Source organism: Rhinolophus ferrumequinum, chromosome 11 (genome assembly GCF_004115265.2).
Source record: "Rhinolophus ferrumequinum isolate MPI-CBG mRhiFer1 chromosome 11, mRhiFer1_v1.p, whole genome shotgun sequence".
Classification (NCBI taxonomy): domain Eukaryota; kingdom Metazoa; phylum Chordata; class Mammalia; order Chiroptera; family Rhinolophidae; genus Rhinolophus; species Rhinolophus ferrumequinum.
Genome location: NC_046294.1, coordinates 4,216,379 through 4,244,186, shown reverse-complemented (window position 1 = coordinate 4,244,186; position 27,808 = coordinate 4,216,379). Strand labels below are relative to the sequence as shown.

The window sequence follows — 27,808 nt, the reverse complement described above, 5'->3', positions numbered from 1 at the left end:
ATGGAGCACAGACTGGAGCTCGACAGACCTGGGTTCGAGTCCCGATTCTGGCCAGCATGTGGACCAGCTCTTGTCTTTCATAGGTCATCTGACCTCTCTGCACCTTAGTTTTTCCATCTGCAGAATGAAGGGTTGTTGTGAGGTAGGGATGATGCATCTAAAGCACCAAGTCCAGAGCCTGGTCTGTGACAGGCGCTTCATAGGTGGTAGCTGCTGTCAACCATGTTTCTACTTTTATTTTTTTTTAAATAAATTTTATTGGGGAATATTAGGAGACAGTGTGTTTTTCCAGGACCCATCAGTTCCAAGTCCAGTCGTTGTCCTTCAGTCTAGTTGTGGAGAGCGCAGCTCAGCTCCAAGTCCATTCGCCGTTTTCAATCTTAGTTGCATGGGGCGCAGCCCACCATCCCATGTGGGAATTGAACCCGCAACCCTGTTGTTGAGAGCTGGCACTCTAACCACCTGAGGCATCCGGCCGCCCCGCCGGCAGCTCAGCGGCAGCTCATTGTCTTCAGTCTAGTTGTGGAGGGTGCAGCTCCCTGGCCCATGTGGGAATTGAACCGGCAACCCTGCTGTTCAGCTCTAACCACCTGAGCCATCTGGCTGCCCACCATGTTTCTACTTTTAATAGGAAGTTCCAGTGTCAAGACAGGTAATGGTTTTGTGGAATCGTTAGAAGAGCTTGAAGGTTGCTTGTCATAAGGAGCTATCAAGACTGTCAAAACTATTCTCACATTCTGCACTGACCTTGTATCCCTGAGCTGACTGTTGAGTCCCTGAATCTGCTTTTCTTTTTCTTGTGCACGAGGGTGCACCCTGGTAGAACATTCGTGAAGGACAGCGCTTTCTGGACGCGCGCAGTTCATCACTGCGGGTCTAGGAGCCGTGGAGAGAGCCCTGAATGCTTTATGGTCGTGCATGGTCTCATGCAAGTTTGCTGGGTGAGCTTTTTTGACCAATTTGTCCATTCTGTCTTCTGTTACTGAATTGGTTAGAGATTAACGAGGACAGTTAGCTCATTCTTAACCTGAAGCCTGTTTCTTTGGAACTTTTTTCCAAAAGAATCTCAGTATGCTCTAGAATTTGTACCTGATGTAGAAAGGCTGTTTTCTTGGGGCATCCTGTCTGTAACAGACATAGGAATAATCAACTAGCCACTGTCACTTGGTTCGAATTGGGTGACTCACAAACTGCTGATAACCTGCTTTCACTTACTTAAAACTTAGTCGAATTGAGTTTTCCAAGTGTTCCCCTCACTCCACGCTAGAGCAGAATTCCCTTCCTAGCTGAGCACTTGTCATACCGTCCCTCACTTGCTCGGGACCCCCCTTCCTCCCTACAGTTTTAGAGACTTAAAAATGCCTTTGTTTTATTGCAGATAGAGGCTACACTAATCACGTCATGTTTCCTCTCGCTCCCCGTTACATGTTACTTTTTTCACATTTGTTGATGGTCCTACCTGGTTTCAGTCAGAATCCTGAATGCTTGAGATGGAAAACCCTCTATCCACAGCCCATAAGAATTTTCTGATTTGACTTTGACATTTATGAGACTCTCTTAACTACACCCTCCCCTCCATCATGTGTGTATTTGAGTGCGTGCATGCGTGTGTACACAGACACACACACACGGGATGTCTAGATCCAGCTGGGTCGGTTTTCCTTGTCTTTATTCCTTTGATCTCTGACAAGGTTCCTGGCAAATCTTGATTACCATCGTGTCATCTTCATTATTTGTCTTTTTTTGCCAACCCCCCAGTCTCACTTAAAAACAAAAAACAAACAAACAAAAAACCCCAAAACTTTTTTAAAAAATAAGTCATGTTTTGCATATACTTGGACTGATGGAATTTATGCACAGAAATTCACGTACATTTGAGTTTTCATAACGAGAATTTGGGGAGGAACACATTACTTGTTCTAACGTGGACGAGGTGACCGTAGTAAGGCTGGCTTTCCTTTGATTGGCAGTTGGCTTTTTAAATATAAAGGTGACGTGGGTGATAAGATCGTACCCCTCACCGTGTGGTGTATGTGGAGTTGTCCCCGGTGTGGGGTCGGCATTCGCTTTCTGAGGGTCATGGATTTCCCAGGCCGCTCAGAATACCGAAGGCAAGCACGAGGTTGCATTGTCCGATAGCAAAGCACAACCGGAAAGGAAGGATTAGGCTTGGGGGAGGCAGAATTGTGGTTGGAATCGAGGAGGAATGGTAATTTAGTGGGAAATCTCTGAGGGGACGCAGTGGGTTTGGAAGTAGAGGCCGTCTCAGGGCCTTGCCATGTTCTGTGAGTTCTTGAAAAGGGCTCTGGATTCTTCTGGGCTCGTCCCTCTGCAGTCCGTCTTTCATGTTGCTGGCGATTCTGTGTTTGAGCTGTTGATCTGACCTTGTCGCTCATCCGCCTCTTCTCACCGCCTTCACTGCTCATGTCTGAGTGTGCTGTGTGGTCCTGCGTGTCCCCCCGTAGTGGTCTCGCTTCAGCACTTCGCCCTTCGCATACTCGGCCCTGCCCAGCACAGGGGAGTCCCCTTCCCTCTCTTGGCATCTGTAGGAGCAGAAGCTCTGTGGAAAGTACACTCGCTGCAGCATAAATGTCGTGGCTGTGTCACTTTTCCTCTACTTCTGTGCAGACGTGTTTCTGTGTGTTACTGAAATCTGTTGCTTACTCTAGGTATTTTTAATGTGCCTTTATGTCAGTTAGACTCACTGGTCCCGTCTTCGTTTCTGCAGCAAGCCCACTGCTCTGCTGTGCATTCACGCATGGCCTTGTGTCCCTAACCTGTTCCCGGTACCTCCTGAAAGGCTCTTTCTTCCTGTCATCAGGACCTCCTCCCTGCTGTGAACTTGCCTGAAGCTGCTGGGTCGTCCTGCCTGTCCTCCGTGTTTGCAGGCTTATTTCTCCTGGCCTGGCAGCCTTTCTGCTTCTGCATCACCTGCTAAACGACCTCCCCTTGGAGGACCGGCTTAGGCCGCAGGTATAATGAAGTCTCTGGCCAGGCTCTCTTCTGTGGCGCTCCCTTTCTACAGAACACGCTGGAATTTATCCCTTTTATTCCCTGTATTTCCTGTCTTCTGAGTTTTATTGTATTCTTAAGGGGCAGGGACCATTCATGTCACTCCTGTATCCCTCAGTACACTGCATATCAGGCTGTACAAGTACCTGTTGCTTCGTATAGCGCGTAGTAAATGGAGTTCAGTCCTTTATTTACTACTATCAAAGCTGAAATAGCAAAGAAAGAGCAGAGTAAAATGGAGAAAGATTCTAGAATATCTGGATGGTAGAAACATGTTAAATTGCTTTTCACATGTTCTTTGAAAGAAGCAGTTGCAGAGCAAACCCCGTGGAACTGGCTCTGCGCGTGTAGCGCCCTCTTCTTTAAGGAAATCCGTTCCCTCCAGTGGGCGCTCAGAACTGATTTACTTAGTCCAGCCTTTTGGGGCGGGGGCGGGGGCGGGGGGCTGGGACGACGGTTCAGAATGGATGCCTCTGCCGGGCGGGCGGACAAGCAGCTTCTGGGCGGACTTTGCCGTCCGTCCTTTGCGGTCCTTTTCCTTAGTACAGCGAGGGCGGCCTTCAAGGCCGGCTCCGACTCCTTCCTGGGTCCCATCTTTCTACCTCTTCATGCGGAAATGAGAATGTTTGCCTGGGCCTTGGGCTGTGCCGTGAGGAGGAGGAGCCTGTCCTTAACTTACACCCCTGACAGGTGACCTCCCTTCAGAGTGACTCTGCATTCTCCTATTTATAGTTACTTTCCTCCCTGTCCCCTCCTTACTGCCGTGCCACTAGTGAGCAGCCACCAACCCTTCTGGAGCCCAACGAAACTCCCCACTTGGTTTCCCACATACCTGAGTCTAAGCCCAGGGCGGGGGCCTGCGACTCCAGGTTTAGGCCTCTGGCAGGAGCAGGTGAGCCAGGAAGAACAGCCTTCCAGCCGCCCACCTGTTCCTCACATCCTGTCCCCAGGTCTCCTGTGCCTGCTGCTGGGAGAACAAGCAAGTTTTGAATCTGAATGGAGGCCATGAAGGCTCTGTTTTCAGTTTTCTCCAGGACGAGTAGGGCATCTAGGGTTTTCCTTGTTTTTAATACATTAAACAAACAACATTGTTTCCCAACGTGTTTGAGTCACCTAGGCACTTTTTTCTTCTTTATGTATTTTTGAATTAGCTTATAAAATGAAATAAATACATCTATTTTAAAATGTGAGTAGGTATATCTAAATCAGTAATAAGCCACTTGTGGCCTGCCTGATTTAAGATCTAGGCCTCTTCATTATTTCAAGACAAAGAATTTGAAAACTTCTTTTTATTCCTACAAATATTCCTAGGTTTAGAGCAGGGTGTCCAAACTTTTTTCAACGTTTTTCACCAAGGGCCAGATGCGGTAAAATACACAAATAGCCGGGCCACTCACTCACTCGAGGTGAAGTACCTACTGCCTCACCTGGTTTATTTAAGTAAACTAAATATATTTTTGGAATTTGCTGCGGGCCAATAAAAATGGCTTGCGGGCCACCGTTGTCCCGCGGGCCGCAGTTTGGACACCCCTGGTTTAGAGGCTAAAAAACGGTTCTTGTTTTCTTGTGACCTGCTTTTTTGAGTTGAAGAGTGTTCAATTGCTATATATATAAAAATACACGTTTACATTTTAGAAGAAAGGAAAATTGGCTGTTGTGTGGAAAAGGTGGTTAACTGTTGACGTTGGCTGTCGAAGGAGATGTGGGGCTATTTTAGTATCGGGAGAAACTGAGTCACAATTGTAGTAATTACGTAATTAGACCTGTTTTGTCCAGAACAGCAGCCGAATGTGACTTTTTTAAAACCTTGTTAGACATGTTTGTTACAAGTACTGTTGCAGGGTGGGTTTTACTTCATTCCCTGAACTAACGCCGTCTGAACACATATTGCATGTAGATTGGTTAGAAACATCTTTATTAGAAGTGTTATAAAAAACATCATTACTGTTATTACAGCCTGGGTATCACTTATATTCCCTGAAAGTACACTCTTAAATACTGCTTGTCAGTCGCTTCGTTAGAAGCACGTTACAGATGTGACTTGAGTACCGTGTTTACCTGAAAATAAGACCTAGCCGGACAATCAGCTCTAATGCCTCTTTTGGAGCAAAAATTAATATAAGACCCAGTATTATATTACCTGGTCTTGTATTAACTTTTGCTCCAAAAGACGCATTAGAGCTGATTGTCCGGCTAGGTCTTATTTTCGGGGAAACACAGTACTTGAAATGTGGCTGGTCCAAACTGAGATGTACTAGAAGTATAAAATACACCCAGATTTTAAGACTTAGTACTAAAAGAATTGCATGTTGAAATAATAATGTTTGGATATGTGAAGTTAGATCAAATACACTATTATAATTAATTATGCCAGTTTCTTTGACCGTTTTGATGTGGCTCCTAGAAACGTTACACTTACATGTGGCTTCCGTTGTGGCTTGGGTGATGTTTGTATTAGCTGCCCCCCCTCGCTTGGGTGGTGGGTGGGGCCAGCCCCTGGCCAGCGGTGGTGAGAGGGGCCTGGGGCATGTGGCAGGGAGACGAACTGCGAACTGCAGGTGTGCGGGAGCTTGAACTTGGGCCATGTGCTTGCATGCCTTTGTGTAAGTCATGAAAAAAACTGCACTGCAGATATCCCCCTTTATAGCACATTTTAAAGAAACAGTATTAAATATTTATGACACATTTTGTTGTTTTAACTCTTTCCCATGTGTTATTTTTGTCGGGAGCAGCTGCTTCTCCTATTTTTGTTGTTTGTACCCCGTGTGTTTAGGTAACTGCAGTTATTTAAACCAGAAATACCTTATGCAAGCTTATTGCATGACTGCGCATGACAGCAAATACTCACTTAGGATTTGGGGTCTTGGGGACCCCCGTGGGGCTGGTTATGGACTGGTGTAGGTGGGGCTGGCCTCGTGGGTGTGCAGCCCGGGCCGTCTGTCTCTCAGGGCCCCATGCTCAGCAGCGTTGGCTTTAAGCTCGCTGTTGCTGTCTTGAATACTTTATAATCTTTGAATTTTTTTGGAGGGGGTCTTTGAACCTTTTGCCTGGGGCCCGGCCTGTCCTGGGTACAGGCGTCCCATAGTTCATAGCAGCATGTAGACTTGGTGTTTTGCCGAGTACAGCTATCCTACTTGGATAGAAAATTGCTCATTTCAAACAGAGTTTGAATTCAGAGTTTATATGCGTAGCACATTTTGCATGTTAAATTCATTCAAGTTCTTGTCATTCCCACAGTTTGCTTTCCATTTGTAGGTAGGATGATTAGCATTTTTTTTCTTCAGAGTTCTAATAGTTTATCTGTTAGTATGTTTGTGGTGTCAGTTTTTTTGGGCCCCTGTTGGAAAGTGATATCATATGTTAATGTCTGCTTCTGTCCTGTCGGAAGAAAACCCACTCATATCAGCTTGTCCACAGGGAGTTTCTGAAATAAACAGTCACATGTTTGCAAAGCATGCTTTTCCTGTTTCTCATGGGTGTATAATTATTTGAATTACTTACTGCACTTTGTCACACACGATCAGCAATGGTTTCAGCCCAGGGCAGCAGTGACAGAAGTCTGGAAGCTTGCTGGAGAGGCTCGGGCTGGAGCGCTGCTTTCCTGAGTCAGAACGAGACCCCTCGGTGTTTCCTGTGCCCATGAAAGGCTGGGAAGCACTGGTTCGAAGCTCACTGGCTCCAGTGGGGGACGTGCTCATTGCCCCGGAGCTGCCGTTCGCCCAGTTCCTGGATGTTATTCCTACTTTCTTGGGGTTTCTCATTGACTCCTTGCAACCAGTTTCCCTGGGAGGACACTGACACTTAGAGAGGAGGTTGCTTTCCCGAGGCCTCAGGGCCAGCCTGGCATTGGAGTCCAGGTCTGTTCAGATGCTTGCTAGTCAGTCACAAGGTTTAGGGGGAAATGGTGTGTCTGTGGTGAAAACAAGGGGTTGTAGGTGCTTTACCTAAACCACACTCAGGCCCTTATTGAATACACTCGACCACAGCAGTGCCTGGGCAGATTCTGTGGACAGACTGGTGTTCTTATCATGCCTCTTGCAGATGACTTGCCAGGTGGTGTGTCCTAGGAAAGGGGTCACACCTTTCCTTTCAGCAACCAAGTGTCACTGCCTAACTGCTGTGAAGGAAAGGTACCTGGGTCCAGATTTTGCTTCTGAGGATGGTATTTCAGTAATTTCAGAGGACCTTTAATTAAAGCAGTTGATCTGAGATGAATAGGTTTAGGGATCCTTTGGTCCTGTTTTGCGCACATACGAGTAACATGGTAATTTTCACTTGTGTCTTAAGTTATGGGGAAGGTAGAAAACAGCAGAGGCCGGCATCTGTGACATCGAGTAACAGGTACCTCCCTGGTGACCTGCCCACCTAACCTTCAGCCCCTATAGGAGAAAACCCTATTTTCAATCTATTTTGATCAACTATATGCGTATGTAGCCTGGGTATGGATTTTAAAGTATATTTATGTCTACTGAAAATGAAATTTTGGAGTTCTGACTCCTTTCAGGGTGTTTTTGAGTATCTTAAAGTAGGTATATTTTTCAAAGGACTCTGTTTTACCTCAGGCCCCTGGGCAGTTGAACTTTGTAACTATTAGTTCACCCCTTGCTTGTTTCTATTTCAAAGGGCACAAAGGAAAACCAGGGCCAAGCCAGGGATAACTAATTTACCAGTTTCCAGTCAATTTGCTGTTTGGCTAAAAGATAAAATGCATAATGTTTGCTTTAGGTGTCTACTGGGGTTTTATTTTGAAGTTTGTATTAAAATGCACAATGGAAATGTGTATTTCCAAGTGTTCTCCCTTGAATGACAAAGCTATTCTAATTCAGGACAGTAGAAAGCAAAAGGAGTTAGGCATTTTAAAAGACAGTTGCTAAAGAATTAATTTTCTTGTGTTTAATAATCATAATAACAGCGAAGTCACAGCCTCGGGGATTTGGAGGAGCTGGTTGGTCGGGGAGGCCCTCTGCTCTGCTGGACAGACACAGCAGGTGTACACCGGCTCGTGTACCCCGTTTCCCCAAAAAGAAGACCTAGCCGGACAGTCAGCTCTAATGCGTCTTTTGGAGCAAAAATTAATGTAACACCCGGTCTTACCTTACTATAAGACCGTGTAATGTGATATGATATGGAATGATGTGATATACTACCAGGTCTTATAATAATTTTTGCTCCAAAGACGCATTAGAGCTGATTGTCTAGCTAGGTCTTCTTTTCGGGGAAACACGGTGACAGTCTATGGCAGCCGTCAGGTTGGCAGGCAGCCTTCTCCCCTGTGGTGGTGGGCCAGATGCACCTCGTTTTTCAGCTCTGCCCTCAGTTAGGGCCTTGTTTGTCCTCAGCATCCGGCTCCATGCAGCAGGAGAGGGCATGGGGAGGTGTTTGTGTGGTTCACAGCACATTGGGGAAAACTGGAGTGACAGTACCTGCCTGCCTGAGAAGTTGGCCACGTGGTCTAGTGAGTGCCCACGGAGAGGAGCGTGGATCGGTCTAGTGAGTGCCCACGGAGAGGAGCGTGGATCTGGTAGACAGTCCTTCCTTCTGGGCAGGCTGTGAGCGCTGGGGGCTGGGTTCAGAGATAGCGAAGGGAAAGTTCCTTCGTGGGAACTGTTTCCTGTTGAGCAAGGGACGCTGAACTTTTTCTGTAAAGTACCAGAGAGTAAATATTTTAAGATTTGTGGGCTGCATATGGTCCCTGTCAATTATTCTCATTTCCTAAAACAACTCTTTAAAAATATCAACATCATCCTTAACTAGCAGGCTGTGAGCTGGATTTGATCTTTGGACCACAGTTTGCCAATTTCTGCTTCCATTTCATCACTACTAATTATCAGTCTTTTTTATAAATCTAGTATTTAGTGAGTTATCTTTATAAGGGTAACATTTTGGAAGTTGGATTTTATTTGAGGATAGATATGATTATGTTTTGATCCATAATTTAGAAGTATAACTTAATCTATAGTTTGTAGATGTTATAGTTTATTTTTGATAGAGGTGAGTGTATATCTTGTCTATAACTAGCCAATAGTTAGGGCTTGATACCAGATTTACATTTTTTGTGATTTCTTACTTAGTATTTTCCATTATACTTCATACAAGGGATTACAAAAAAAATAAAAAGACTTTAAATGAGACGTAATTTTTTAAAAAGGTTTCAGGCTAAATTATTAACTATGTCCAGTTTTCTGACTTCAAGTGGAGAGCCCATTCGATTCTAGGAGATTTGGCTTATAGACCAAAGTGGCACATACTGACCTGGTGACGTTGGGGCCCGGGCTGTGGGAAGGTTTAACACAGTCAGTGACTTTACTGATGTATTTAAACTAAGTAAAATGAACTATTTTGTCAGTCTGTAGACATCCTAGGATCAAAGTTTCCACGACCAATTTTGAAGGCAAGGTGGACGGGCATGATTGTTCTCGAAGGTCATGTTGCTACTTCAGCTGAACTGGAGCCCGCACGCCTGCGTCTGTCCTTAAGTGGTGAGAGCGCATGTGTGCGTGGCGTCTCCACGTCTCCACGGCCGGGCTTGGGCCCTGTCAGTGGGCCGCTGTGCTGGGTGCAGCCATTTCAGTCATCGCAAGGTTTATATTGAGTGTGGGGAAGAGTGGAAAGAAGGTGGACTCTCTTCAGAATTTGTGATTTTAGAAACACATAAGCGAGCCGAGCTGTTGCCGCTGACAGCCCGGAGCAAGGGACGGCTTCTCGCTCTCGAGGGCTGGAAACCTGCTTTTCTTCTTTCCTCCTTTTTTTTTTTTGGGGGGGGGAGGGGAACAGAACGTTATTAGGAACAGTGTGTACTACCGGGACTTTTTTCCAAGTTGTTGTCCTTTCAGTCTTAGTTGTGGAGGGTGCCGTTCAGCTTCAAGTTGTTGTCCTTTCAGTCTTAGTTGTGGGGGGCGCAGCTCAGCTCCAGGTCCAGTTGCCGTTGCTAGTTTAGGGGGCGCAGCCCACCATCCTTTTGCCATCCCTTTGCCATCCCTTTGCGGGAGTCGAACCGGCAACCTTGTGGTTGAGAAGATGCGCTCCAACCAACTGAGCCATCCGGGAGCTCAGCGGCAGCTCAGCTCAAGGTGCCGTGTTCAATCTTAGTTGCAGGGGGCGCAGCCCACCATCCCTTGTGGGACTCGAGGAGGTGAACCGGCAACCTGGTGGTTGAGAGCCCACTGGCCCATGTGGGAATCGAACCGGCAGCCTTCGCAGTTAGGAGCACTGAGCTCTAACTGCCTGAGCCACGGGGCTGGCCCGCCTTCTCTAGCCTTTTGTCTTTGTTTTCTCCTTGTCAGTTTCACTAGGATAAAATGACACAATACGGGTGTTTTGTTATTTGTTTGCCATTTTCCACAAATCTGAATGCCAAAAAAGCATTTATTCGTAAGATTTATTTCCACTGTCCTTTTCCCCAAACTTCTTGCTTGTTACGTGGATGGATATCATCTTTGCCATTATTTCCTAGTTCCTTCGTAATTGCCTTGGGTGCAAGTGGGTTGCTCTTGGGTTTGAAGTATATGAGTTTCTTTCCTTCGCTGGCAGACGTGCTAGGGAACTAACGGGCTCTGCCGCTCCTCGTCTTGGAGGAGGGAGGTCACTGTTGGCGAGTAGTGGGGGTACTGGCTCTGCTGGGAGTTGTGACGTTGCTTCTCTAGCATGTTCTGTGCTAGCTGGGCCTGATATTGTGGGCCACTGCTTTGTGTCGTCCCGGCGAGCGCTGTGGTGACGGCAGCGCAGGTCAGGCCAGCCTGCACGGCGGCTCCTCATCCCGCCCGGCCTGGTTCTGTTGTTGCTCATTGATGACAGATGTTGCTTTATGTCTCTTTCGAAACAGTTCAAGATTTTTTTTTTTTAACAGACAACTACCGTAACACCGTATTTCTTACCTAAAACTGGTTCCCTGAAAGAGCCCTTTTCTTTCTGAGTTTCCTTAAAACTGTGCTTTATTTTAAACGCTGCTCATACGTGGACTTCCTGGTGAGGCCCGGTGACGTGGGTGTGCCCTCACACACCCTTGAGTGACCTGCCATGGAGTACAGGTTGTTCTGCTGCTTTATTGTTGGATTGATCTGTTTGACTAGCAGCATAAATAAATGTTGCCCTCCATGATCTCTAGTTTAAAGAATACTCTTTTGAGCACGTTCATGAAAATATCAGACATTCCCACCCGATCTCCTACTGTGGTTGATTTAGCAAACTACATACTTTGAAAAATGTATGTGTGCTGTCTGTCCATAGGTTACGACCTTTTGCAGTTTCCTTCCTTTTACCCAGGCTGGTTCCGCGCAGGATTTTAAATGAGCACATGTGGATATTGGCATGCTTTTGGTGCTAATGCTAATGGGGCCACTTCTCCAGGTGGTTACATGGAATAAGTATGTGTCTCACCCCCTGCTTCAGGAATTCTGTAGTGACTGCCTTTGACAGACGTGACTTTTGAATGGTCCTGTCCCTAGTCAGAACTCTGTCATCTTGTTATCAGGAATGGCCTGTGAGATTGTCTCGTCATGGCAGCTTTAGATCATACAGTGGACCCTGTGTTTCCTATTTCTGGTCGTTACCAGTAAGCACCTCCTGTAACTCTGTAACTTGAAGAAGACAAACTTGGTTGTTTTCCTAGTTGAGGGGTAGGAGGCAGAGGCAGGAACAGTATATGTGGCGTGGTGGAGTGATCGTGGTAAGTCAAGGTTCTCCCTCGCAATTGAGGAGAACTGGTGTCTCTCATTCCTCAAGAATGAGGTTCTGGCTTTTTAGTTTTCAGTTAAGAATTGACATGGGCTTTACCATATTATGGCTTTCGGCTGTGAAAGTGCTGTCAGTGGCTGATAGTACTGCTGGCCGTGGTGTGTTTATTTAACTCTAGTGTTCTGAAGACTGCCAGACACCGAGGTCTCAGGACTTGGCGTTTGCTGCTGAACATACGGGTTCTGTGGAAGAATCTGTTCTTCGCCCTTAAGAAAGGGTGTACTTTCTTACTTTCCCAGCATTCGTAACAAAGTGTGGGTGGGCTCATTTTGCAGGTTAAAACCCCAAGTGGTAGCATTCTTTCAGCATTTTCTCGTCCATTTTTTGTGACCAGTAAAAATATTTCTATTATGAGGAGAAAACTCCTGCTTGACTTTACTTATTTAGGAAGTATTTTATAGGTTCAGCATGAAACTTTATTTATGGCATTTTAGATTGTAAAACTAAACTGCAATTTGAAAAATTAACGTGAATTTGAAATTTTATTTGAAATACTCTCTGCATTTTGTTTAGACCAGCATGTTCTGGAAATTTGATCTTCACTCATCATCCCACATAGACACACTTCTAGAAAGAGAAGATGTAACACTGAAGGAGTTAATGGATGAGGAAGATGTTTTACAGGAATGTAAAGCCCAGAACCGCAAACTTATAGAGTTTCTGTTAAAAGCAGAATGTCTGGAAGATTTAGTCTCATTCATTATAGAAGAACCACCTCAAGACATGGATGAAAAGATCAGATACAAGTAAGAAAATTCAATCTTCTCTTTAGGGTGGGACTGAGTGAAGTGGGGTAAAAATTCATTCTCGTCGTCTAGCGATTCCCCATGGCCCAGTGGAGCACAGAACCCATTCCAGAGCCAAGTCCAGTGAGACGATGAGGTTGTAAAAATGAGCGTTCTGTATTCCACTCAGGTTTTGTGGGAGGGCAAAGTGCTTTATAAATAGCAATGAAGTTTCTTAAAATAGTAAGACGATCCAAGTAAGTATTTTCTCTTTGCAAATAGGAAGATGGAGGTTATGTGTCCACCCAAGATCACACAGCGAATGAGCCAGAGCTTGGGTTATGAAGAGCGTTGCTGATAAATTAATAAATTCTGACCTTTTGTTAACTGAAAATAAAGGTGTGGGTCTTGGTCAATGTTGGTGTCACTGAATTTCAGCATGTGACACCATGGGTGACCCCAGTGGGTTTGTCTACTCATCGCTGGTTTCACCTGCTCACACGCAGAACGCTAGCACGGGATCCTTTCTCACTGTGTCTTGTAACCCTGTACACAGACCTCGGAAACTGAGCTTTCCATGTGGGATTAAAGGATTGGGGTTTCAGTTAGTTATTTTTCCATTTCCAACTCTATTGAAATATTTGCTTCCCCCCCCCAAAAAAAAAAGATAGAACAAATTCAGGAACAAAAATTTATTGATTATGTATTAAATGAACTTAATGCAGTAGGAAGCATTGTGGATTTAGTAGGTTCTCTGTTGCCCTTCCTCTCCCAGTCTGTCCACTCTTTTTAGGTATCTTTGCATTTCTTCGCGGTGAGAATTTTGCTGTCAGGGAAATAATACTTACTAATGCTTTCAAGTTGCTGGTGGCTTGGATCTTCAAGGAGGTCATGTTCTCTGCCAGCCATGAAGATTGACAGCTAGCGTTCAGTGACAGCCTCCACTCAGAGACCAGTGTCTTAACAAAGAAGAGGAAAGACATTTGGCAGCAGAAATACTAGCGTATGCCCATCCCACAAAAGCTAGACACTTGGCTGCTTTGGAGCTCCCGGCACAGTGAGCCAACATGTATGGGAGCTGCCCATCGTGGGGCTTCCCTGGTAGAAGGCAGTGTGGTGGGGACGTGCCCTCCTGGGGTCTGTCCCTCCTGTGCTGGATGGAGCAAACACCTCTTTAACTGGGAAGAGTGGGCACACCTTATGGAAAGTGCTTATTTTGCCAGAAAGTCGTCACTGCTTTTGTGGTATTGCCACGCCAGTAGTATTTTTCTTTTTTCCCTCCTTTTATGCTACCTTTGAAGTTGCAAGAGCAGGTATGCTTCCCTGGACACAGCCTCTGGGTGGCACCATTTCAAGGGAGCGTAACTTGGCTGGGCAGAGCAGTTCTCCGCTGGGCTTCTGGCTTGTGTGTAACGTACACACAGCTGGGGGATACGAGCCGCTGGATTAGTGTAGCGAGGTCTTTCAGAGGGTCGGAAAGCTTTTCAGGGGGAAGGTCGCTGGTAGTCAACCTAGGAAATTTAGGCTGGTGTTTTGTTTTCTGAAGTTCAGAACTATATATTAGTTACACATGTGGATTAAACCCATCACTGTTCTACTTACTTCAGTTAATCATGTACAGAGTGTTCAAGGATGGTCACTACAGTAAGCTTTGTAGTCTTAATGACAGATATTTCTGATTTTAAATAATTTAGTATAAGTTTAAACCAACAGAGCTTTAACAATAGGTCCTGAAGCAGAACTGTAAATTCAGAAGCTGAAATGCTGTTGCTTGGGTCAAGGTCCCCACAGAGGGGCTGCGGAGCGGCCTGAGGCGAGAGGAGAACCAGGGCGGAAGGAGAGATGGGACAGTGGGCAGGGCTGTGCCCACGCACCAAGTAGCCATTGGGGTTTGCCTCACGGAGCACACGGGCGCTGTGAGGAAGAATTGGAGACAGACGCCTCTTTCAAGGAGTTTCCTAGAAAGGGAGCAGAGGGAGAAAGTGGGAGCCGCGGGCAGATGTGGAATCAGGAGAGCAGTGGGTGCTCGTTGTTTTTCCTGGATGGAGGAAATGACGGTCTGTGTGTCGGGGCTGCTGAGACTGACACCCCCAGAGGGAAATGGCGCTGGTATCTAGGAGTGGGAGCTCTAGTGGCGTGCAGGGCTTGAGTAGGTGGGGGGTGGGCTAAGAGGAGAAGTGGGGGCAGCGCTGGGAGCAAGGCCAGCTCCCCTATAGGGAGAGGAGGAAGGGGCCCACGTGCAGGTCGGGGTGCAGTTGGCGGGGCTCTCTCCTGATTGCCTCTGTAGCCTCAGTACAAAGGAAGGAAGTGAGGGGAGAGCGTGTGGTCGGGTAGGAGGAGAGGAGGCCTTCGGGTGTTCTAGAATCTTGTTTAGTGTTAAAGAGGTGGGAAGCGAGAGAGTCGCCCCAGCCTGTCCAGAACCAGAACCTTGAGCCTTTTGTGTAGTGCCCCATATTCATGCTTCTTTAGCCAGATCATACCTTGGAGTCACCTGTGGGAAAATAGGTGAAAAGTCATGAAAAATGTAAAAAGATGTCCATGACTTCCTGGACCTTCCGCATCAGAATTTGGGGAGTGCACCCTACGCGTTGGGTTCACAGCTGGGGTTGAGGTGTGCTACCTTTTACCAGTCCTTTCATAGCCAGCAGCTTTCAAGCTGGCGCAGCTGACAGCGTGCCCCCAACCCCCTTAGCAGCGTGTCAGCAGTTTGATAAAGAGGAATAGAAACAGCCAGCATTCGCTTAGCCCAGGCTTTCTCCTCAGGATTTTGGATATATTACCCTCCCACGTGAGGTAAGAGCTGTTGTCTTCAGATTACAAACTTGGAAACTGAGGCCCAGAGAGGTTAAATAACTTGCCCAAGGTCATAGTTTGTAAGCGGTGGAGACAGGTACTAAGCCTCGATGGTGTGACTCCAGAAGCCACAACAGTGTCCACTGGATAATCCTGCCCCCAGCCTGACGGTGACTTGATGTTACGGTATCTATATGCCCACATTTTCCATAAAGTGAGAACGACTAATCTGGTTGAGCCATAAGCCTCCAGAAGACAGCTGTTTGGTAATGTGATTTTCATGCCCACACAGCTGCCTGTTTCGTTGTCTGTCTGTCCAGTTTTTTCTTCCCTACAAAGGTTCATGTGGGGACAGTCGCCTCCTACTCAGTCTTCTGACCTCACGTCAGACCCTCTGAGGTGCCGCAGCTTTCTTGTCTGTTGCCAGTGGCCTCTCCAGCCGTGGACCTCAAAACAGAACAGGCGGCCCCTTGCTTGTCATGTGTTCCAGACCACAGCCCTCACCTCTCTCTTGTCACGTAGCCGCTTCTGGCTGCTCTGTCACCTCCCTGTCCTGCTCAGCATTGGAGCTTGCCCTTCCGGGTGACTGGGTCCTGGCTGCTCGACAGGGAGGAGTAAAGAGCAGAGAAGTGAACTGTGGGTCGGGGAGAATGTAGTCTGCATGGGCTTTGGAGTCTCCTTTGTTGCTACTGAAAACAGACGAGAAATTGTAGTAAGAGGAGGGAGTGAGTGGAGAAGATGGATCTACTGCGTATTTTGCAGAGAGCGCGAGCTCTGGTGCTCAGAGACAAGCCAGCTTTAGGGGTGCGGGTATTTCTAGCGCTGTGGGGTCTGTAGAATGGGTCTGTGTCCCATTGCACTGAATCTGATGGTGGGCTGATCCCCTTTGGGAGGCTGGGATGGAAAGTTCATTGTAGACAGCTTCCCACCTGTGTCACCAAGGCTGTGCATTCTCCTCAGATGTCACATAGACTGAACATTTGATAAGCCCCCAAAACAACTTTCTAGTACCATTTGCAACCCATGTGAAAATAGAGGTGGCTGGTCCGGGAACCTGAACGTGTGAGTAGTTACACGGTGCCGTGTGCAGTACAGTGTCCTGGAAACCAGTGCCCCCCATGGTTGTCCACAAGCTGAGCCACCTTCCATGCCAGATAGGCTGCTGACGGCCACCCAAGGCCTTTCCCTGCCCCTCTCGCCTCCGCTGAGAAGGCCACGGCCTGCAGCATGGCCCCCTGGCTCCTGAGACCTAGGTGTGTTCGAGTTTTGTTGGGGAAAGCATTTGCCTATTAAAGCTTGGTTCAGGAACAATTTTAGACACAGTAGAACATTCACTCTAATCTAGAGGTTGGAAAGAATGGATTGAAATGACTCTCTGATTCCCAGAAGATAATTTTGTTCTTTTTTTCACAAACTTTTAGGAAGCCTTTCTGATTTGTGTTTTACTTTATGTGATTAAATTGTTAATACAGATGATGATGTAAGTATCCTGTTCTTCTAGGTATCCAAATATATCTTGTGAGTTGCTCACTTCTGATGTCTCCCAGATGAATGATAGACTGGGAGAAGATGAATCCTTGCTAATGAAATTATATAGCTTCCTCCTAAACGATTCCCCCTTGAACCCACTACTTGCCAGTTTCTTCAGCAAGGTGCTAAGTATTCTTATCAGCAGAAAACCAGAACAGGTAAATATTGTTTTCCAAAAGGTAAGTATTAGGGCTGATCACCCCCCCGGAGTTGATCCCCAGTCGCTTTGTTGCTTCCGTGTTCTCTGTGCCTGACGTCAGCTTCTGTAAAAGAATTATATGTTCAACCTGAAACGTTCTGAATGCTCGCTGGCTTCACGCGGATTCACACAGTAATGAATGTGGTCTGACTTGACATGCTCCTTTCTTCGAGCCTCACGAGGCCTGTTTTTTACTGTACTGTGGTTTCCTCTCGGGCCGAGTAGAAGCGGGAGCATGTTGGTCTCTGTTCGTGGAGACGGCCTTCCGGTGCACGCCGAGCAGTGGAGTGTGTGAGGGGAGTCGCAGTGACTGTGGAAAAGGAACAGCTGCCTGTGTTCTTTCTTTCCCTCTAATGATGACAGATGAAGCTTAAATCAAAACGCTTTCCCATAAATGGAATTGATGATTGATTTATACAAATGGTGATCGTTTCCATTTTGATTCCATTCAAAAACGTCAGTGTTTAGCTTGAGACAGTTGGGTATCGACTTTCATGCACCTGGGTAGCAGGTATACCTGTGGAGCTCTGCTGGTCAGAAAGCCGTACCGCCCCTTCCCCCTTCCCCCTCCCCTTTTCCCCCTCCGCTCCTCCTCTTCCTGTGTTTGGGTCATTCATTTCCCAGGTATCTGTTGGATGTGTCATGGGAGGGCATGATCACCACCTGAGAATTTGTTAGAAATGCGAGTCCTTCAGCCCTGCTCCAGACTTACAGAATCAGATGCTGAGGGCGGGTCAGCAAACTGGGAGAACAGGTCTTCCAGATGATGGGTGCGTGCTGAAATGTGAGAATCGCCGCCTTAGTGGTTACTGGTGTGAAAAGGATCTGCTCAGCAGGATGTGACCTTCCCCTTATGGACACAGTGAGCAGCGAGCCAAGCCTCGGATGCCCAAGTCCAAACCGACAGCCCTGCCGGAGCGCAGCGAGCAGGGGCGTGATGACGGGAGCGATTGGTCAGACTGGTCGGGCCTGGCCCCCTCCTCGGGGGGAAATGGGCTCCAGGACCCGTCCTTGCCGTCCGCACACGTGGAGGGACTAGAACTAGTTTAGGCCCAGTGCGTCTGCCCTGTACCAAAGTGGAGTGCACATGTGTTTTATTTTAGCAAGCTGAGGTCATTCTTTCGTGTTCTTGATGGAGCAGGTTTACCTTCCGAAATCTATCGGAATTGAGGTTCTTTTTTCTTAGGTAATGCTCCCAGCTACGACCACTCTAATACAGGTTGTCTTTCTCTCTCCTGCCTTCCGATGAGAATTAACAGTACTGCTGACTGTTACGGGAATCCTCAGCCTAAGTCACCGGTCAGTTCCAGATGGTTGTAGCCCTTGTTGAAACAGGTCTTACACCTTCCTCGTGCTTTTCCTCCGCATCCCGTGCTAGGGAAACCCAAATTTGTGGGGCCTGGTTGTCAGTGTCATGCGTGAGAATACACGTGAAGCTTTCTGAGTATTCATATTGGTCTTCAAGGTCAGACACATCGTCTGAGTAAGGATGGTGGCTCGTGCCCGTTAAACGCTGTGAAAGGCCCTGGCGTCACTCTGCTGCTCGTTGTGCTTCTGGGTTCAGCACTCCTTGAATGAGAACAAGTGGACTCGGTAGCCCTTGCTCTTTCTTTGCGCGACGGGGAAAGACAATTCTGAGAGTAAATAAAGGTTTCCCACCACTTGATGTATAGGTAAGGATAAGTGCAGCTGCAAATCACGAGGAAAAGTTAGACGCGAGCTGGCTTAACCGGTACATTTATCGCTCGTGGAGCAAGAAGTCCAGTGGTAGGGCGCCTTCAGGGTGGGACACTTAGGCACCTCAGCAGTGTCGTCCTCTGTCCAGGACAGCTTGTGTCCTTGCTGTGCTGTCCCCTGCACTGACTGGCTGCGATTCGTGCCCCTGGATGCAGGTCCCATGCTCTTAACCCCGACTTACGCAGTGTTTTGGTGACCTGTGACTTTTCCTCCTCTCCTCCTCTCCTGTGCTTTTAAAAACTATTGTGTGACTAAGTTGTGAGTGGATTATTTACATATAACTTCTCAAAGGTTTGCATTACGACGTTTAACTTCATTGTCTGGAGAAGCAACGTGTGATGGTTAATCCCGCATTTTCACCTGATGGTGTGGAACAGTGTTAGTTGTCATCTCTGGCCCTTAGACTCCTTCATGTGGGATAATGGCAGGATCGTGGCTTTGGGGACATACATTCAAGTTTAAATCATAGGGCAGCCACTTTTTAGTTTCTGGCAAGATACTTAACCGGTCTGAGCCTCGGTTTCCTCATCTGTAACTGAGTTAACCCCACGACACGGGCTTTTGAGAGACTTCAGGGAGACTGTTAGAGCAGCAGCCACGCTGCTTCCGGGCCTTGTGACTAGACGAGTCGTGCACACGGACGGAAGGTCTGCAAGGGTGTACAGGACAGGACAGTCTCCCCCTTCTTCCTGCGCAGAAGGGACCCAGGTGGATGGCTGTAACTTTGTTGCGGCTCTCACGGTCCCTCGGTATAATTGTCGGCCTCTCCCATACTCTCCTTGCGTGAATCTGATTAGGTGAATTGCAGAAATCAAATCCAAATGTGATGTTTCTGTAGCAGGTGACTTAGTCACTTTGACTGATGTAGAAATCTTTATGTTTCGCGTTTTTTTCCTCTTACTTACCTAGAGTATGATTAGGGCTTTGCATATTTATTCTGCATTTTAGTGCATAGTCTAATGGACTTGCTTTTTGTTCCTAAACTGTGAAATGGTATATTCTCTTGCTCTTCATAAGGTATGACATTTTTTTTAATCCTCATTCTTTGAGAATTAATAGTGAAAGTGAGCAGAAATAAAAGATTCTGTTAACGGTATGTTTGTATTGGGGAATGTGTGATAATTTGGAAGATTTTTGTTTTCCTAAGGGTTGTTGCATATTGTAACGATTAGCAGGCTTTCCAACTTGACAGCTTATTATGATTCAGCCTTTACCATTCCTGTACGCAGGGTGGAGGTGGGATTTTGGAGTGGGGGCCAGTTAGAGGGGTCAGGATTGAAAGCATTCTGAAGTTTATAGTTCCCAGTTACGTGCCTTTCAGTTTTGGTTTGTTCTCCTCTAGATTGTGGATTTCTTAAAGAAGAAACGTGATTTTGTCGACCTTGTTATAAAGCACATAGGAACTTCAGCTATCATGGATCTGTTGCTCAGGCTGCTGACGTGCATCGAGCCTCCACAGCCCAGGCAAGATGTGCTGAATGTGAGTAGAATTATGGCTGGCATTGCCCGGGGTGGGGGAGAGGGAGGGGCGGCTCGGAGCCGCCTGGGGTGGGATTCCCGGGCATTTGATTGGCAGTAGGAGGTTGTCTGGGAAACGGGGGTGGGGGGGCAGGGAGCAGGGTGGGGAAGAAGGTTGTTCCCAGAGCAGAGGAGAGCCAGATGTTGCAGGATTAGGATTTCAGAGTGTACGTCCCGAGGTGCCTGGGCTGTTTCCTCGTGAGGCCTTCTTTTCCCTCTGCTGGTGTGTTGTGCAGTGGGGGCGGGAAGGTGGGGACTGAGGTTTGTCTCGAAGCTGGTCAGGTGGGAAGAGCGGAAGTAAGACGGTTGGTTGGGAGCCGTAAATCTCCTCTGAGTGTGCTGGGGGCCTTCCTTCTTGAAGATGGAGGGTTACCGCCGAAGCCACACACGGAGAGAGAGGGTCGGTATTTCCAGGGACTCGGGCTTCAGAAGTACCTTTCTTCTCGTGGGTACCGGAGCACGGGATAAGGAGGACAGTTTACTTTGGAAAGGGCACATATTTTAAATTTGGGGGAGATGGCTGTTTGGGATACGTGCGCCTCTTGAGGCGCAGTGGAATTAGGGTGGGAAGAGGGAGGTGTGAGCGACTTGAATGGGGTTTCTCACAGACTCGGGTCTTTGCCTCCTCCTCTGTCTTCTGTGTCTTCCTCTTTCGTTCTCTTCACTATCTTCTTCCAGAACCATTCCCCGGTCCATTCCATCTTGAACGCTTAACCTCGAACCTCAGACCTTACTCATTTCTCTGGAAATGAGTTTCGTTGAAAATGCTTATTTTAATTAAAGACTTGAAGGACCGGAAGGTGAGACAGGAGGGTCTGTTGGGTGCTGTCCCAGGAAAGGGGGTGCTCCGCTGAGGTGGGCAGGAGTGCCAGGGGTGTGTGTGTGTGTGTGTGTGTGTGTGTCCCGGCGAGGGGTCAGGGCCGGATGTGGAGAACCAGGCAGAGGTCCACAGAGAACCGTGGTCATTGTGAGGAAACCAGCTGAGCGGACTCAGTGAATGTCCTGGGAGCTGCCTGTGGAAGGTCCCTACATGGGGACGCTGGTTCCTTTTCGTGTTTTGGCGTGTGAAAAGAGGTTGAGGATTCCAGAGAAGCCTGTCTAGGACAGAGGGAGGGTCATCTATCTGTTTGGATTATTACAGGGGAAATTATTCATTGTGGTTCCTTAGAAGTCCTTTGGTCACTTCTGGGTTGAAATTTAGATGTAGTGATAGATGGTTAATAAAGGCAGGTTGTTAATAGGTGGTTAATAGCTTGGAGAAGGGTCTCTAGAAACTCCCAAATGACTTCCTTGGATTTGGGGGCCCACGGTGGGGTGGGGGGGTGGTCCAAAAGTGGGTTGCAATGTGAGTGCTTGTTACTAGCTATGGAGGCAGTAGGGATGGGGCCTGATGAGTGCCCTCAGGACCCTCCTCCCGCCCCTTCCGTGCAGGTGTGACCATCCTCTGAGGACACTGCCACTCAAAGTGCGGTCCCAGGCATCAGCTGCGAGCTTATTAGAAATCCATGCACTCGGGCCTCCCTCGCCCCTGCCCTACTGTGTCAGAATCTGCATTTCACAAGATCCCTGGGCGGGTGATTCACTGCACATTTTACAACAGCTCTTAAACTGTGAACCTCGGTCTCACCTTGGCTGTACCCTCCTAATAGCTTTGTTTGCATTTTCCTGTCTCTCGCTCTGCCTTCAGCAAATTGGGTTTGATTTCTTGCCACCTAGCCCCCCCCCTCTTTCCCTCCCCTCTCCTCCTTTAACTGGGGGGTGTGTGTGTGTGTGTCTTTCCGTCCCCTTTCTGGGTAGTGAGCGCCTTGTTTATTAGTGTTTCTGTTCCTTATGGAGCTAATCTTATACCAGCTGAGTTTTCATTTATTCTTCCTTATTTTCATCCACTTCATGTTTTCATTCACAGCAGTATTTCATGTGTAGGTGAAGAGGAGATTGCCCTTGTCATAATAGTAGCTCTTTGCTAACATGTGACAGGGCAGATAAACTCTGCTTCCCTAGTGCCCTCCCCTACCCCCTGCGCCTCCACGTTTCCTGTGGTTTTGGTTTTGCAATCTACAAGTTCGTCATGTGTTTTAACCCAGAGGCTTGAGGCTGCACATTGCGTTTCTCAGTCTTTCTGAAGCTCTCTTATTAAAGTGAATACTCTGGTAGAAAATGTGTAAATTGCACCCCATCCCCCAGTAACCAAATACAAGCCCTTTTAGTGCTCAGTTCTGAGAATTACCCTTTGGCTAAGAAGCCAATGCATAGAATTTTTGTATGTGGGTATTGTAAGTTGGGGAGTAGTTGGTATGGTTGGCTACTTACTGTTAAATCATATATTCACTGGCATTTTCCTTGGGGGACTTTTAATTTCCTGTAGTGTTCAAAGTCCAGAGAAACCTGTAACATTCTACTTAAAATGTGATGGATATTTCCAAGTGTGTTAATCTTCATTGGGGCTCGAACAGGAGCCACTCGTTGCTATGATTGCTTCTACAATGTGTTTTACAGTGGCTAAATGAGGAGAACATTATCCAGAGGCTTGTGGAAATAGTTCACCCATCGCAAGAAGAAGATGTAAGTTATCTCGTGTGACTGTGTACCCTTGATTGTTTTAAAAAGGAACCGTGTTTGTTTGCGCACAGAGCATGACTGTATGAGATGTGACGTAGAGGACACGTAGAGCAGCGACAACCTGGCATTCTTAAAGGAGACAGTTTTCTAAACACTAAAGGCTTTAAAAACACTACACTTCGCCGATACCCAGAAATGTCCAGACATGTGGAAGGCAGCTCGCCCTGGCTCTAGCGCTGTCTCCTTTCTCGAGCTGGGATTTCATGCTGAATCTGCTTATCTTTGTTTCAGTTCTCCTCCGTCCACACCTCTTTTTTCTTTCATACCCATTTTTAGCCCAAGCACTGAGGCCACGCTGCATTTGTTACTTGTCCTGGCCGAAGCTTCGCAGGTGGCACGGCAAGGTCTCGGTCACTGCTGACCCCGCTGAGCCCCAAGCAGGACAGGCTCTTGGCGGTTGTCCTTCCCAGCCAGGGCTTTGTGCTCTGGCAGGCTTGGCTCTGTGTTAGGTGCTGGAGATTGGCTTGGCGCCAGGTGGACACTACTTTGGAATTTGCAGACCGAGCCCTGTGCTGAGGGCTCACCTGTCAGGATGGGGTCTCCAGGATCGGTCTGTGTGGCTCTGTAGAGGCGGCTGTCACCCTGCTTCTCTCCTGCTGCTCTTGTTGCCACCTTCAGTGGCAGGCTAAGCCATGAGGAATTGCCAGTTCTCAGCCGTTTCTGCCTCCAGATGTGACAGTTCCATGCGGTTCAACCTGATCTCTCTGAAGGAGTTGGTTTGAAGAGGATGCAGGGTCTGCCATGATGCCCGGCGCGGGGACTTGTTGTACACCCTCGGCAGCACGGGGGACAGTGCGGGGGAAGGAAGGGTAGCCAGAGGACATTCTCTCTCATGAAGGCAAATTTGTGTGAAGGTGGATCTAGTCCCTCCCCTTCCATTGTAGTCCATTCAAAAACTTATGCTACCGAGCATTTATTTAAAACAGGTGTTTCTACAAGGAAGGGAGGGAGGAAAGAAGGAATGTAGGAAGGAGGGAAAGAAGGAGAGAGAGAAGAGAAAGAGGAAGAAAGAAAGTTAACTCTTTAAGGGCTGTTGCTCCCCCGTCCTTCCTCTTGGGACAGTGTAGTCTTGTACTGCTGACATGAGGGCACGTGCCGGGTGCCCATATGACGGGTGCTAGAGGGAGGGTGTGCTGGCGTGACGAAAGGAGCGCGGCCCACCCCTCACCAGGAGGCGCACGTCCGTGGACAAGGCCTGCTCATCACTACCTTCGTCATCTTGAGCGGAACTGGACTGCTCAGCAGGGTGTGCTGCCTGTCTGCAGCGTCCAGGAGAAATCCATAAAGGAGAAGCCCTGCGAAGGACAAGTCATTGAGGGTGTCAGCACCTTCCCTGCTTGACTTGCAAGTTAACTGTGCCCTTTGGACAGTTGCTACTTCTGTTCTGCATGAAGTGATACATTACACGCTGAAATCCTACTGTCCAATTTCTACTTGTTAAGGAGATGCTAGGCTCCTGATTCCAACCAGTGGCTTTTCATCCCCTGGTGTGTATTGTCATCTGTGCTGGAATATCAGTGTTCTGCCATTCTGCAGGTTATGCTCGGTGCCACATGTCACATGGGCGCTGAGGTTTTAGTGCTTTTCCGTAAGGGAAACACACTGTACACTTCGAGAAGATGTAACATTTCTTACCCATTGGTATACTCCAGAAAGCTGTGCATCAAAGAAGTGTATCTTTCTGTGCTGCTAAAAGGATATATTTTAGGGATCTATTTTTCAGGTATTCAGTTATAGAAATTTTTCTTTGCCAGAACTTTTGTCACATCTCCCCACAAATAGTAACTGTGCAGTATTGTTAAGTAAAAAGCTTAGGAGCCTGGCAGAATAAAATACTCATGGCTTTTTACAAAATGTTATTTCTTTTGAGCTTGACTTTTTACTCACCGCAGCTTAAGGCCAGTGTGAATTTGTGTTATTTCTTAAGTAGTTTCCTCCCTAACTTTGTGTTATAAATTTGACCTCTGACGTGTTTTGTAGTTAAAATTGTCCTTTTTTCCTTTAGCGGCATTCAAATGCATCACAGTCACTTTGTGAAATTGTTCGCCTGAGCAGAGACCAGATGTTACAAATTCAGAACAGTACAGAGCCAGACCCTCTGCTTGCCACGCTAGAGAAGTATGTTGAAACTTTGTTCTCGTTCTTTCTGCATGTTGATGCTATTTGATGTGTTACCATTGAGTGGTTGGTAAGTGTTCCTCCTGTGGGAATTGCATCCCTGGAAAAATACCACCTTTGGGAGGGTGAGAAGGTAGGCACACCTGCCGACCTGATCCCAGCCATTCGTGATGCCCAGTGGAGATCTGCAGGGGAAGAATGTAAGTAAACGGCATTTATGTGGAGACTGAACTTTTCCAACAGTTTAAACTAGGATTCTGTAAAGCCATCGAAGTTGGGGGTGGCCACTTAAGAACTACTCACTGCCTGCACGGGTCTTTGGTGGAGAATGTCTTATGTGTGAACTAATTTGACCTATTTTAGTGAACGATTTTTATCCAAAGCTCTTCTTAGGGTTTACCGTATCTTTGTGGCTAAGGGCCATCTGACCAGACCCAATTTGAAGGGGTATAGTCGTGTGTATTTCGTTTCTTTGTGCTGCTTCTGCCCTTAGTTTTAGATAATCCTTAATGAGCAGCCATCTCTTATTTGGGTGGAAGGCAGGGTGAGGGTGGTGAGCTGTTTTGAAATTGGTGAATGGCCAACCTCCGTGTACTAGTTTTTCTGGATTCACACAATTTCAGAAAGAATATTTACCGTCAAGCATGGGCATACATTTGACCTGCATTCATACAGCTGGAAGTGATTTTATAAGGAAAAATCAGGTATTTTCCCACTGGGGATGAATAGTTGGAAAGAGCATACAGTTAGCATTGTTAAATACAAATGGCAGTCTTGTGTCAATTTACTGCTGCTATTGTCCTCTTCAATGAGTTTTGTTCAGTCCTCCTGTATGTTGAGGCTCCTTTGCATTTTTTGGCTTAAGTACCTGGAAGGCCCTTTTATTAAAATAAACATTTGCGTGTATTATTTGCTTGGCAAGTGTGACTCAAGCGAGGAACAAGTTAGAGACGAGGTATCCTCTGCGAAGTGAAGTTGTGTTTTCCCGGTTTCCCGGTTCTACGTTCTATTAAACGTAGAAGAAGAAGGAGATGAGTAGTTCTCTCAAGTAGCAAAACTTGAGATCGTCAGCTTCTGAGTAAAATGCCATCTTACCCGCCCCGTGTCAGTAGTTCTTGGCATTATGGCTTATGCACTGCTTTTATAACATGTAAGACCTTTCACGACCTAATGCTTGTAGTAGCATTAGGTCAAACCATGTAAAATGGCCATTTGAGTAGGCTAAAAAATACTGAATATCAGCAGTTTCATATGGTCTATGACAGTGCTGTCCAAGAAAAGCGTAACAGAAGCCACGTGTACTCTTACATTTTATGGTAGCCGCGTGAGAGCAAAAACTGGTGAGATTAATTTTAATAATGTATTTTATTTAATCTAGTAGAATCAAAGTAACATTTCAGCATATGTTCATTTTAAAAAGCTATTAATGAGATACATATCCATGAATTCTGCATCCACGGATTCAACCGATCACAGATCAGAAATATTCAGGGATAAATGTCCCGGTGTTGCTGACATATACTGCATACGGAACATGGACAGACTGTTTTCCTTGTCATTGTTCTCTAAACAGTGCAGTATGACAACTATTTACATACGTAGCATTCACATCGGATTAGGTATTATAAGTGATTTCGAGCTTTAAAGGATACAAGGGGATGTATGTAGGTTATGTGCAAATACTCGACACAAAACCCTCACGGGTTGGTATCCGCGGGGATCCTGGGGCCATTGCCCCTTGGGTACTGAGGGACAGCTGTACGCTACATTCTCTTCTTTGTACAGAGATTTGGAAACCCAGCGTGTAGTGTACACTTACGACAGGCCGGCTCAGACTAGTTACATTTTGTGTTCAGTGGCCACCGGTGGTGAGTGGCTCCTATCTTGGAAATCTCAGCTTCACCCCGAGTGTCAGACTGCTGAGTTGGAAGCACTGAGCTCTTCAGTGTCTCTGTTCACACACCTCTGCTTGAACTAAATGGGGGGTGGGGGGCTAACCATTGGAGCCTGGACGTACTCCCGTGTTTCCCCGAAAATAAGACCTAGCTGGTCAGTCAGCTCTAATGAGTCTTTTGGAGCAAATACTAATATACGACCCAGTATTATATCATACTATTATTTATTGCAAGACCCAGTTTTATATTATAGTAAAATATGACCCAGTCTTATATTATTTTTTGCTTCAAAAGACACATGAGAGCTGTTGTCCGTCTGGGTCTTATTTTCGGGGAAACATGGTAGCTGTTACATTTCAGTCTGTCTTTAGTCCCGGATCGGACAAGCATAATTTAATGCAGGTGGGTACATGCTCAGAATTGATGACATTAAATATTAGTTGGAATAGGATTCTTCAAATACACAGACCTGATGACTCAGGGACCCCATGATGTCACCGAGTTAAGCGTTCACTGCACTTAGCAGTGGGGAGACTTACTCTGTCCCAGTGCTTCCCACACTCTTGACAATGAGAACCAACCTCTTTAACTGTCAGACATGCTCCCACATTGTGGTGGTTCTCGTAGTATCTGTTGATGGAGAAAATACACCGTGACAAAAAGCTGCTTTCTGTGAGCTTAGTCAACTTTTGTTAATCATAATAGCCTTTTTATAAATGTGATAAATTATTATCTAAAAATATAGTATTGTTAGGCCACTCTACTGGCAGTACATAGTGTACAGATTACCTAACTCTTTGTATTATGCCAAAGAACCCACAGGATGTGTGTGTGTGTGTACACTATATATATATATATATATATATATATATATATATATATATATATATATATGTAGGTTAGCACTTCAGGAAAAGTTTGAAATGAGC

The 27,808-nt window shown here is 46.7% G+C and overlaps 1 protein-coding gene across 15 annotated transcripts in view; it reads left to right on the top strand.

Moving 5' to 3' along the window:
* The window catches only part of PPP6R3 (protein phosphatase 6 regulatory subunit 3), a 121,251-nt gene that overhangs the window by 38,673 nt on the left and 54,770 nt on the right, over positions 1-27,808 (top strand). For 8 of the 15 annotated variants that reach the window (XM_033119199.1, XM_033119200.1, XM_033119209.1 and 5 more), the window contains 5 exons: positions 12,259-12,491; positions 16,765-16,951; positions 20,072-20,209; positions 22,744-22,809; positions 24,872-24,984. In XM_033119199.1, the coding sequence (XP_032975090.1) occupies positions 12,265-12,491; positions 16,765-16,951; positions 20,072-20,209; positions 22,744-22,809; positions 24,872-24,984 (731 nt within the window). In that variant the 5' untranslated portion in view covers positions 12,259-12,264. Of the gene's footprint in view, positions 1-11,658; positions 11,678-12,258; positions 12,492-16,764; positions 16,952-20,071; positions 20,210-22,743; positions 22,810-24,871; positions 24,985-27,808 lie in introns of those variants that run through there. The other 7 variants (XM_033119203.1, XM_033119198.1, XM_033119195.1 and 4 more) reach the window with 2 other exon arrangements.